Source organism: Carcharodon carcharias, chromosome 10, assembly GCF_017639515.1.
Source record: "Carcharodon carcharias isolate sCarCar2 chromosome 10, sCarCar2.pri, whole genome shotgun sequence".
Classification (NCBI taxonomy): domain Eukaryota; kingdom Metazoa; phylum Chordata; class Chondrichthyes; order Lamniformes; family Lamnidae; genus Carcharodon; species Carcharodon carcharias.
In genome coordinates, this window is record NC_054476.1 from 148,088,228 (window position 1) to 148,099,946 (window position 11,719).

An 11,719-nucleotide genomic window follows, 5' to 3' on the forward strand; every position below is an offset into this window, starting at 1 on the left:
GGCTAACTGACCTATAGTTTCCTGCTTTCTGTCTGCTTCCCTTTTTGAATAAGGGAGTTATATTTGTTACTTTCCAATCTAATGAACCTTCCCTGCATCTAGGGAAGCATCAACTATCTCACTAGCCACTTCTTTCAAGACCTTAGGGTGAAGTCCATCTGGACCTGGGGATCTGTTAGCCCGCAGCCCCAACAATTTGCTCAATACCACTTCCCTAGTGATTGTAATTTTGCTGAGTACCTCCCTCCCTTCCATTTCCTTATTTACAGCTATTTCCAGGATGTTACTTCTGTCTTTTATGGTGAAGACCAAAGCAAAATATCTGTTTAATTCATCCGCCATCTCCCTACTTTCCATTATCAGCTCCCCAGATGCACTCTCTATATGACCAATGCTCACTTTGTTAACTCTTTTCTTATTTAAATATCTATAGAAGCTCTTACTATCTGTCTAGCTAGCTTTCTCTTATACTCTAATTTTTCCCTCCTTATTAATCTTTTTGTCATTCTTTGCTGTTCTTTATATTCTTTCCAATCTTCTGATCTGCCACCCATCTTTGCATAATTATATGCTTTTTCTTTAAATTTGATACTGTCTTTTACTTTTTTAGTTAACCATGGATGGTGGGCCCTCCCCTTGGAATTTTTCTTTCTTATTGGAATGTATATGTTTTGTGTATTCTGAAATATCCCTTTAAATGTCTGCCACTGAACCTCTATTGACATGTTCCTTAAACTCATTTTCCAGTTGACTTTAGCTAGTTCCGCTTTCATGCCCTCATAATTGTCTTTATTTAAGTTTAAAATACTAGTCTTGGATACACTCATTCCTCCCTCAAAATGAATGTAAAATTCAATCATATTATGATCGCTGCTACTTAGGGGTGCCTTCACTATGAGGTTATCAATTAATCCTATCTCATTGCTCAATACCAGGTCTAGTATAGCCAGCTCTCTGGTTGGCTCCAGAAAGTGCTGCTCTAAGAAACTATCCTGAAAACATCTATGAACCCCTCACCTACGCTACCTTTGCCCATCTGATTTTTCCAGTTTATATGTAGATTAAAATCCCCCATGATTATTGCTATACCTTTCTGGCAAGCTCCCATTATCTCTTTTTTAATGCACTGTCCTACTGTGTAGCTACAATTAGGGGGCCTGTACACTGCTCCCACAAATGACTTCTTGCCTTTATCATTCTTCATCTCAACCCTAACTGCTTCTATATCCTGGTTTCCTGAACTTAGGTCACCCCTCTCTAATGTGCTAATACCATCAGTAGTTAACAGAGCCACCCCCCACCTTTTCCTAACTTCCCGTCCTTTCTAAATGTCACATACTCTTCAATATTCAGGTCCCAATCTATGTCATCCTGTAGCCATGTCTCTGTAATGGCTATCAGATCGTACTTATTTATTTCTATTTGCGCTATCAGTTCATCTGTTTTGTTTCAAATGCTATGTGCATTATTATACAGAGTCTTTAGTCTTGCCCTTTTATTGTTTTTGTAGCTTCTAGCCTTATCTGCTGATTTACTGTTAGGTTTGAAGTCTGTCCCTTCCTGTCACAGTCTGTTTATCATTTCCCATATTAATACCTGTCTCTCTTTCCTTGTCTCTACTCTTTGGTTTACCACATCTTCCTAAATTTGATCCCTTGCCCCCACTATTCAGTTTAAAACCCTCTCTATTTCCCTGATTAGGTGGTTCCCAAGGATACCCGCCCCAGCATGGTTCAGGTGTAGACTGTCCTAATGATACAGATCTCACTTTACCCAATACTGGTGCCAGAGCTCCACAAACCAGAACAGACTTCTCCCATGCCAATCCTTGAGGCACGCTTTCATTTCTCTAATCTTATTTGTCCAATCCAATTTGCATGTGGCTCAGGTAATAATCCAGAAATTATTACCTTTGAGTTTCTGCTTCTTAATTTGGTGCCGAGCTCATCATACTGGCTATGCAGAACCTTCTTCCTCATCCTGCTTATGTCATTGGCACCTAAATGGACCACGACCACTGGATCCTCCCCCATACTGATCTCGACAGCAAAAAGTCCAGGAACACTTTTGGGATTTTAAAAATTAAAAGTAAAAGTTTTATTAACAATAAAAAAAAACTTAAGCACACAAGGGCCTGAATTTTTCCCACACTGGGTGGGCTCAGCGAGAGCGGATGGGGCAGTTGTGGAGCCGAATCCCGCCTGCAATCGGCTCCGCACCGCCATTTTACACGGGCGGGCCAATTAAGGCCCGCTCAGCGTAATACACGAGCGGTAGTGCTGAGCACTACCTGTGCAGTTGGGGGGAGGAGGGAGAGCCAGGTCCAGCGCTCTTTCATGCTTCAATCTTCCTGAGACACGGAACTGACTCAGGGAGATTGAAGTGCTTTTTAAAAAATGAATTAATGCAATAAAAATTTAATGAAACATGTCCCCTCATGTGACTGTGTCACATGAGATGGGACATGTTTTTATTTTTTCAGAAAAAGTTCTTATTTAATTCATAAAAGCTTTAGAAAACCTCATCCCGCTTGTGGATGAGGTTTCCAAAAAAACTTAAAGGCTGCTTGGCCTTTGCTCTTGCCTGCCAAACATAAGGTTGGACAGACAACGTGAAATTCAGGTTAATTACCTGGTTAATAGGCCGATCAATTATCGGCAGGCATACAGCTGACTCCGATGCATGCCTGCTGAACAAAATATCCCAAGACATCACAATGACATCGGGACACACGCCCGATGTCATGGTGCATCATTTTCCATGCCAGTGTGTTGGGCCCGCCCCTGAATGCCGTAAGATCCTGGCCAAGATTACACTTACACAGTTAGAGTTAGTCTTACAAAATATTCCCCCAAAAAGACTCTCCACTTGGTCAGGCCCACAAGTAAATGCCTTCTAGGCAACACTCCCGTATAGATGTTTAACTATAAATCCAGTAATATTAACCAAGGCAAACCGCTGTAGTTTTAATAAAGGCATACCAAATGACCTCTAACTCTTTTCCACTCTGCTGTAGAAATTCAAGACTTCAGAACAAAACTACTTATTGCAATCCAAGATGTTTCTGGCTTGACAGGATAGTTGATTCAAGCTGCATCTTCTCCCAGCCCAGAACTACCAGCTCCCAGCTCAGTTCCAGTTACAGCTACATCTCACAGCTCCCAACAGCTATGCTAAGCTCTCCAAGGTAACTCTAAAATACCTTCCCCCCCCCCCAGCTTTCATCCCAGGCTCCATTGTTCTCATACCTCTTTGAAACTCAAATCCTTCCAAATATAAAAGCTTTCATGTCTCTATTTTATCTTTGCTTTCTGGTCAAAAAAATATAATATCCCCTCTTCTAATTACCTATGGAACTCCTGCAAAATGCAAACATGTTTTGTATCACCTCTGACTCCCCTTTGATATTCAAACATACTCTCAATTTATCTAAAAATGCAAACGTTAGATCTAGCCTATTTATGTGTACCTCAAACCTAACGCCTCTATCCTTTTCATGTTTTAAAACCCCAATCAGTCTCTCATAACCTTTGCCCAGCTAATTAAGTCATTTACACAATCACACAGACACACAGCCTCCATCACAGAATAACACAATATTCCCCAAAAATATTTTTTAAAATAACATCCATTTCTCACACATGGCTGATCTGAATTTGGAATAACTTCACTTTCCCGCTTGCCCCACATAACCCTGATTCCCTTGTAGATCAAAAATCTGTCATATTGAATATATTCAAGGCTGAACTAGATAAATTATTGAAGAAAACCTTGTTGCTTGGTAGTGTCCACTTATCCTAAGGGCCTGATTTGGGCCAGATGCAAGCACTGCCTGCCTGCCCTCTACCCACCTGCTGCTCCCATTTATCATCCTGGAAACTGTAGTGCAATGTTAAAACCCATCCTGGTCTAGAGCTCTGGCCCTTCCAGCATACTCTCAACAAAGTTACAATGGGAATACACCAGAAAGTGCCAAAGACTTACAGCAGTAAAGTTTACTGACTGACATTCTCCATTTAATTGACACCACCTAACACAGATTAACTGGTTATACTTTGTTTGTGAGATCTTGTTGTATGCAAAAATGGACACTGTGTATAATTTGTAATAGCCCACAAAGCATCATAGGCATCTCTCTCCATTAGGGAGAGAGAGAGTGAGAGAGACAATTGGTTATATATAGCTTGAGGGGCACCACTCCATTGGACATGGTTAGGAGACAGGCCTCCATGAACTACCACAGCCGATACAGGGATTGAACCCATGCCATTGGCGTCTCCTGCATCACACACTAGGCATCTAAACAACTGAGTTAACTGGCCCCCACGCTGTGTGTATCATAAGGTAAATTCATGTCACTCTTTATAAGAACTACATTTTACAGAAGTGAACTGTAAATCATCACCATGGGTACACAAATACTGAATGCACCTCCTAACATAATTGAGCTGGATTACCTGTGTGTGTGGTAAAAGTCGAATTAACAAACTGCAGCAGAGAATTGTAGGTTGGTGATTGAGTGATGATGCAGTAAGAGGAATCTGTTCTTTTGATGGCATCCCTTGTCTCAATTTGAGCTGGAATCCTCCAACATTTAACTCACCACTTTCATTGAACAAGGAAACCATGGTGCTGCCTGAAAAATCAAATAGTAAACAAATAAATACAAATAGGTGAAAGGGTAATGCTGGCAATAACTCTTCAGCTCCCAGTTATCAGAGAATTGCAGGTGGTGTATTTTCCTCACAGATACAGCATATGCTCATTTAAATTTTATAAACTATTTTAAAATAAGCTCCATCTAGTGGCTGTTGTATTGTGACTGGTGTTACTTCACTCCATGGTGATTTTTTATAGTGATAGTGGTGTAGCTCATATAAAGAATTCTTATCATTAAACAAATAGACAGGATACATTACAGGGTTTCACTAAACAGTAAGATACTCAATGAGCTGACATAAAAATTATACTTATTGTTATGATTATTGCAAAGTTGAAATATTATTGTCATTTCACTCAAACAATTTTTCAGGTCTCTATTGTAGTGATATCAATGCATTTATGAAGATTCACAGTGGTCAGTATTTATAGCAAAATTGCAAATGAGTAACAAAATGAACGGGCAGAATTTTGCACTTGACGGGTGGGCAGGCCCAATTGACTCAGTGGCGGGCAGGCAGCCGATCCCCGCCGCCGAAATGGGCCGCGCCACCATTTTGCACAGGCGGGCCAATTAAGGCCGGTCCAATGTCTGTGTTCATTGGGAAAATTAAATCAGCGGCGGACGTGTTCAGACCGCCGGTTCCAATGGGGAACCGGTAGTCTGTATAAAGAGCGGCCAGGCAGCCTCCTTTAGGCTGTTCACTATGGCCAGTCATTGGGCAGCACAAGAGGTGAGGGCAGAGGAGGAGGCGGAGGGGGGCAGGCTGCAGGGTAGGGTTGGGACCAACCGCACTGTGTTCTGGGGACTGATCACCACTGGTGTGGACAGGAGCCGCTGGAGGCCTCAGATGGGCCACTGTGGTTGGGGTGTGGTGTGCGCGTGCAGATACATGAGCAATCAGCCCCAATAAATGCTCTTCTATGTTCTGCAGGCAAAAACTGAGAACAATATGCGGAAGCAGCAGTGGACTGGTGGTGGGCACGCCGTGCTTCAGCACCTCATCATGTATGTGGAGCAGGCCAAGGAGCTGGAGAAGAGGCAGGCAGCCAGGTCGGCAGGTGTCGGCGAGGCTGGGGTGCAGTGGCCAGGTATTTGAGGGCCACAGTCCCATCCAATCTGTCTCCCCACCATCCAAAGCGCTGATAGTTGCTGCAATTGTTAATGCAGCAACACTGCTCATTCACAGACTGATACAGTCAGACGTGTGGGTCATATACAAAGGTCCCTCGGCTCCTTGAGGATTTGTGACCACTACCCCCATGGCCTAACATGCATAGCATTGCTGCTGCACATCCAAAGACTTATTGCATCTTAGGAGGGTTTGTACCTCCACCACCCTTTCAGCCACTGCATCCCACATTACTCTGTCCAAAAGGTCCTCAGCACCTCACTTGTCAACCTCATGGCACTCAACTTAAATAAATACCACCACGTTAGTCATCCCTGCACCAAGGGGAAATGTTGCCTTCTGTCCACCCATTCTATGCTCTCATAACAATTTGAAGGTCAATAATGTAACCTGTCAATCTCCTGTGCTCCACGGCAAATGTCACAAGTGTATGCAATGTTTCTTTATCACTCCAACTCTCCAGGCCAGCATGCATCCAGGTCAGGAATCTCTGCACTCTCCCAACTATGAAGCGCAGGTCACAACTGAACGCAGAAGTGTAGATGTGGCCTCGACAGCGTTTTCTGCACTTGCAACATGACCTCCATTTTCTTACATTCTATTCCTCGGCTAATAAAGGCAAGTCTGGCTTCAACCTTGTTAAATGCCTCATGATTCTGTTCTGCTACCTTAACTGGTCTCCCGTAATTGTCATGATTTCCCATGGTCCTACCATTACTCATGTATTCCCGTACATTGCTTGTTTTGCCCAAGTGCTTAATCGAACACTCATCCACATAACATTCCATGTGGCATTCCTTAGGTCATCTGACAAGCCTGTCTATATGAGCGTATAATGTTTGGGCCTCCTCTTGACTATTTACCACCCCACCAATGTTCATCTCCTTAGGTTCTTGAAGGATGAGCGACTTATGAGGCTGGGGGGGAAAGGGATGAAAGGTGTTCCTGACTGAACGCTAACTGATGCACTGTTGTTAATTTCAGCATCACCACTGCACGGCTGCCGCCAACATGTCCAGAGCTCCCCCTCCACACCTGAGGGCCAAGACTTGCAACTTGTGTCACATCCTTTCAGTAGGCCAGGCACCAGCGCAGCGACAAACAATTCGGTGGTGATTATAACATCAGCTAGTGTCCCGGGGCACAGTGGAGAAGGCACTTCACAATCACTGGAGGAGATGGCACGGACAAAGAGTGCTGATGGCGCCAGCAGCCGGAGGACTGCAGGGGACCAGGCACATGCTGAGTCCGGCAGTGATGATGTGCCTCTGGAGATGTCAGCCATGCACCAGCTGCAGGACAAGCGGCAGGGTGCACAAGAGCATCTGGCAGGGTTACATGAGGGTTTGCTTCAGTTGGTCCTTGTGGTGGAGGAGTCCAGGCAGAGTGTCAGTAAAGGCATGAACCTCAGGACAGAACTTCAGGCTTCCTCCATTGAGAGATTGGCGACTCTCATGGAGAGGGGGTTCAATCAGATTGAGAATCTTCTGATTGGGTTATGCTCTGATCTGCAAGCCTTCACAGCCCAAATGGCCACAGGTGGTCATTCGCAATGTGAGAGATGTTCTGGGCACCAAGTGTCGCCGCTCGGTGCCCACCTATCTGCGGTGAGCAGGGAGGTCCAATGTGACCTCATGTCAGTGCAGCAGCTGCCTGTCGTCGCTGTGAGCTCCTCTCCTGGTGCTCCGGATGACGGCAGCAGCTCCTCCGCCCCTCTGCCAGTGATTGTTGCATTCGTTGAGGCTGTGACAACAGGCGGGGCCATCACAGGCTCCACGGGCCAGAGGATGGCCGCCAAGGTCATCGAGGCCAACAGGACAGCAGAGTCAGCCGGCTGTCTCACAAGCCACTCCAAGTGATGGGGCGGCACCTAGACGTAGCACCCACAAACGTAGGCATAAGGCACATTAGGCACTCCATGGGTTTGTCACTGGTGATTTTGTGTTGGCTCTAGATTAGGGAATATATCATTATGTACGTCTGAGCGATGTTTGTGTTTTATTTTGGTGGGAATAATGTCCACTTTTCTGACCATGGCTGAGGGTGTTTCCTTTGTGCTGCATTTGTATGTTTCACAGACATCTCATGAGTGTTTGAGTGGACATCGATGTCTCTCTACCAAGCCCTTAGTTGAAGCTGATGAAGTGGGAGATGTAGCACCTAAGTGCCACGCGTGGAGGCAATGCTCCATGTGTGTGGAGCTAGCTGAAGGTTCATTGGATTAAAGTGTCCCGGGTGTCCCTGCCTCCTTGGTATAGTAGCGGGTCAGCATGCTGCCCCTCATCATTGCCCTGTGCTTCCTCATCCTCTGAGCCACTGCTGGATTTATCATGTGCATCAAGGTCTTCATCGTCAACTGCATCCCCCCTTTCCAGCGCAAGATTATGCAGAGGGCAGCATGCTACCACTATCACAGAGATGCGATCGGTGGGGTACTGGAGTACGCCCCCTGAGGCAACGGAAGCCCATCTTGAGAAGACTGATGGCTCTCTCCACCACAGCCCTTGTGGTGCTGTAGCTCCTATTGTAGCGCGCCTCAGCTTCTGTTCTTGGATGGCGGAGAGGCGTCATGAGTCACCTTCTGAGGGGATAGCCTTTATCACCCACCAGCCAACCATCCAGATGAGCCGAAGCACTGAAGAGCACTGGCACCTGGGAATGTCTGAGGATGTAGGCATCATGGGAGCTGCCTGGGTACCTTGTACAAACTTGCAGAATCTGCATCCTGTGATCACACATTATCTGCATGTTCATGGAGTGGAAGCCCTTCTTGTTGACGAAGGCACCGGGCTCACCTGCTGGCGCCTTGATAGCCACATGTGTGCAGTCTTTTGCACCCTGGATGTGGGGCAAGCCAGCAATGGCCACAAAGCCTCTGGCTCGCTGTATCTGACTTGCCGGGTCACAGCGGAAGTGGATGAAGGTCAATGCCGGTCTGAACAGAGCGTCTGTAACCTGCTTGACACAAGTGTGTACAGCTGATTGGGATACACCACAAAGATCACCCACCGAGCCCTGGAAGGAACCAGATGCATAGGAGTGGACGGCATCTGTGACCTTCAGAGCCGCTGGCATGGGGTTTCCACCCACACAGTTAGGGGAGATCTCAGGGCCAATCATCTGACAGATATGGTTGACTGTCTCCTTGACAGACAAAGCCTCCTTTGGCACTGCACCTCAGTCATATTGAGGTAGCTGCTTTGCCGCCTGTATACCCTGCCAGCAGGATAGTGGCATCTTATGTGGCCCCTTCCACCTTGGACAACCTCTTGGCCCCACGCCCCTTGTGCCTGCGCCTGGCCTCCCAAAGGTGGCTCCCCTGGAGGCTGATTGTTCACTCCTGGCCTCCTCCTTATTCTATCTCTCCCTTCCTCCTCAGAGGAGCCGCCTCCAGTCATTTCCAGAGATGTCAGAACCCATACCCAGGCTAAATGGAGGCCTCCGGAAAGCTGCAGGCCCGACAAAGATTACTGTCTGTAGACTGCTGAGCTGAAGCTTCAAAGTACAGAGAAAGCTATTGGAACAAAAACAAAAATACCTGGAAAAACTCAGCAGGTCTGACAGCATCTGCAGAGAGGAATACTGTTGACATTTCGAGTCCGTAAGACCCTTTATCAGAACTAAGGAAATAGAGAAATGAGGTGAAATATGAGCTGGTAGAGGGGGGGTGGGACAAGTAGAGCTCGATAGGGGGCCAGTAATAGGTGGAAGCAAAGAAGAGATTGCCAAAGATGTCATAGACAAAAGGACAAAGAGGTGTTGATGTTGGTGATATTATTTAAGGAATGTGCTAATGGGGACATTAATGGTAGCAAGCAGGACAAGCTAGTGGCAGATGGCCCTAGTGGGGGGTGGGGTGGAGGAAGGGATCAAAATGGGCTAAAAGGTGGAGATAAAACATTAGATCGAAATAAATTTAAAAATAGATGGGAAAAGAAAAATATATTTGTAAAAAAAGTAAAAATTATTGGAAAAATGCGGTTCGGAAAGGGGCTGGGGATGGATGAGACAGAGTTCATGATCTGAAATTGTTGAACTCAATATTAAGTCCAGAAAGCTATTGGAAATTGATCTGAACGGCCAACAATCACACAGGCAAGTTTAAAACACTTTCTGCAATAAATACTTCAGAAAAAAACATGAACAACCCCTCTGAGCCCACATATCCTGCCCATGGATGAAGTTTGTTAAAAAATCGGTTAGGGCCTGTGCGCCGAGGCAAAGGTCACACGGGCTCCTCAAAATCGACTTCAATTGCCGAGTTAGGGGCTTTAATAAGGCCTTTAATTAATGGCAGGCGCGCATTGCGCTTCATAGCACCCACCCACCTAAATATTGTGATGCCGCGCGCTGATGTCAGGACACTCACGCGACGTCAACGCGTGACATTTTAAGCGCTGACGTGCGGGCTCCGCCACCCGCGCATCAGCGATAAAATTCTGCCCAACATGTTTCGCTCGATTAAAGGAAATCTTTATGAATGCATTTACAATGTGACTACAATTCCAATCAAAGAAATGTATCTCTCTGTACATACATATTTTTTTGAAATGCACATTTTTTAAAAACTTTTTTTCTTCTGTAAGTCTCCCTGTGACATACACTGCCCCAATCAAGGGACAGGTTGTAATCTCTTAGGATTTGGACAATACTGCTATGTACAGAGCCATCAACAGGTGCAGAGAATGAGTGGTTATTCCACCCACCACATCCACTGTTTCCTCCTCTCCTCCCTCTTATGGTGAAGCTCTTGGATTATACAAAGCATTTCCCTCATAATGTTATCATTTCAGGATAGCACAGTTAAATTTGGGAACTAGTCATATGATGAATCCATGACTTGAATCTGAGTTATATCACTTGTGACACAGAACTTGGTAGCTGAAACACATTGTCTGCCCATAATAGCCAGCAGGACAATGGGTGGAATCGTCTGGTCCCATTGGTGGCGGGTGTCCTGGTGGGCGTGAGCGGACAATATTGCGAGAAGGCCAAAAATCGGATTTACACTGTTATGAAACCAGTTTGCAATCATCCCCTCCACGTCAATGGTTAGCTGCATTTCCCACCACTGCAAGTCAGGAACCTAATTTCAATACTCTAGCATCTCATTATAAGTCCTGCTCACAGAATCATTCCCCCATGCTGGATCATCCGGGTATGTTGACATGATTGCACGCCAAAGTGTTTCACAACTGTACCTAAGTGACGTGCACCAGGTGAACTGCACTTCACTGGGGACTTTGAGATTTGTTTGCCTACCTTGTTTCGGGCAGCACTTGCAGTCATCAGTGCCAAGCTTCGTAGGCAGTACCACAACACTTTTAGGGGGCTCTTGGGCAGGTCTCTACCTTTCAGATCAGCTGTAAGGCGGGGGTGGCTTTTCAATGGCTGCAGGGCAGGGGCTTGTTTGCAGAAGGGGGAGAACTGGCCTCAGACAAGGGAAAAGGCTGCATGGCGAGGGCTACACTGGCGAAGGATATCCCAGAGTCTGTGTGGAGGCACATGTTGATCTATGCAAGTGGCCTCAGGGTGAGGGCTGAGGAGGCAGTCTCCAGAGGAGATGAGGCCAGATGGGGATGTGAAGGTGTGTGTGAGAGAGTGAGTGGTGATGTTCCTTGAGCTGGCAGTGAGTGAGATGCAGTGAATATGTGATGGCATTGTGATTGTCATGAGATGAGATGGTTGACTTACCTTGGCAGCACGGATGAGATCATTCATCTGTTTTCTGCACTGGATGGCCAACCTCTTGTGTGCAGTGTTGGCACTGACCATCTCTGCCACTGCCTCCCAAGCTGGAGTGGTGAGACTGATGGGCCTCCTGCGGCCAGAATGGGGGTAGATGACATTGGGGTGGGCCTCCACAGCGTCCGGAAGGCATCCCAGGGATGTATCACTAAATCGGGGAGCTGCACTCTTCTTGGCTT

General features: G+C 46.2%; 1 protein-coding gene across 2 annotated transcripts in view; it reads right to left on the minus strand.

Annotated features, from left to right (window-relative positions):
• Positions 1-4,651, minus strand: part of LOC121282926 — a 46,627-nt gene extending 41,976 nt beyond the window's left edge. The window contains exons 1-2 of one of the 2 annotated variants that reach the window (XM_041196745.1): positions 4,458-4,593; positions 1,911-2,064 (exon numbers count right to left, since the gene is read on the minus strand). In XM_041196745.1, coding sequence (XP_041052679.1) covers positions 1,911-2,033 — 123 coding nt within the window. In that variant the 5' untranslated portion in view covers positions 2,034-2,064; positions 4,458-4,593. Of the gene's footprint in view, positions 1-1,910; positions 2,065-4,457 lie in introns of both variants that reach the window. The other variant, XM_041196744.1, reaches the window with a different exon arrangement.
• Between the last annotated feature and the right edge of the window lie 7,068 nt (positions 4,652-11,719).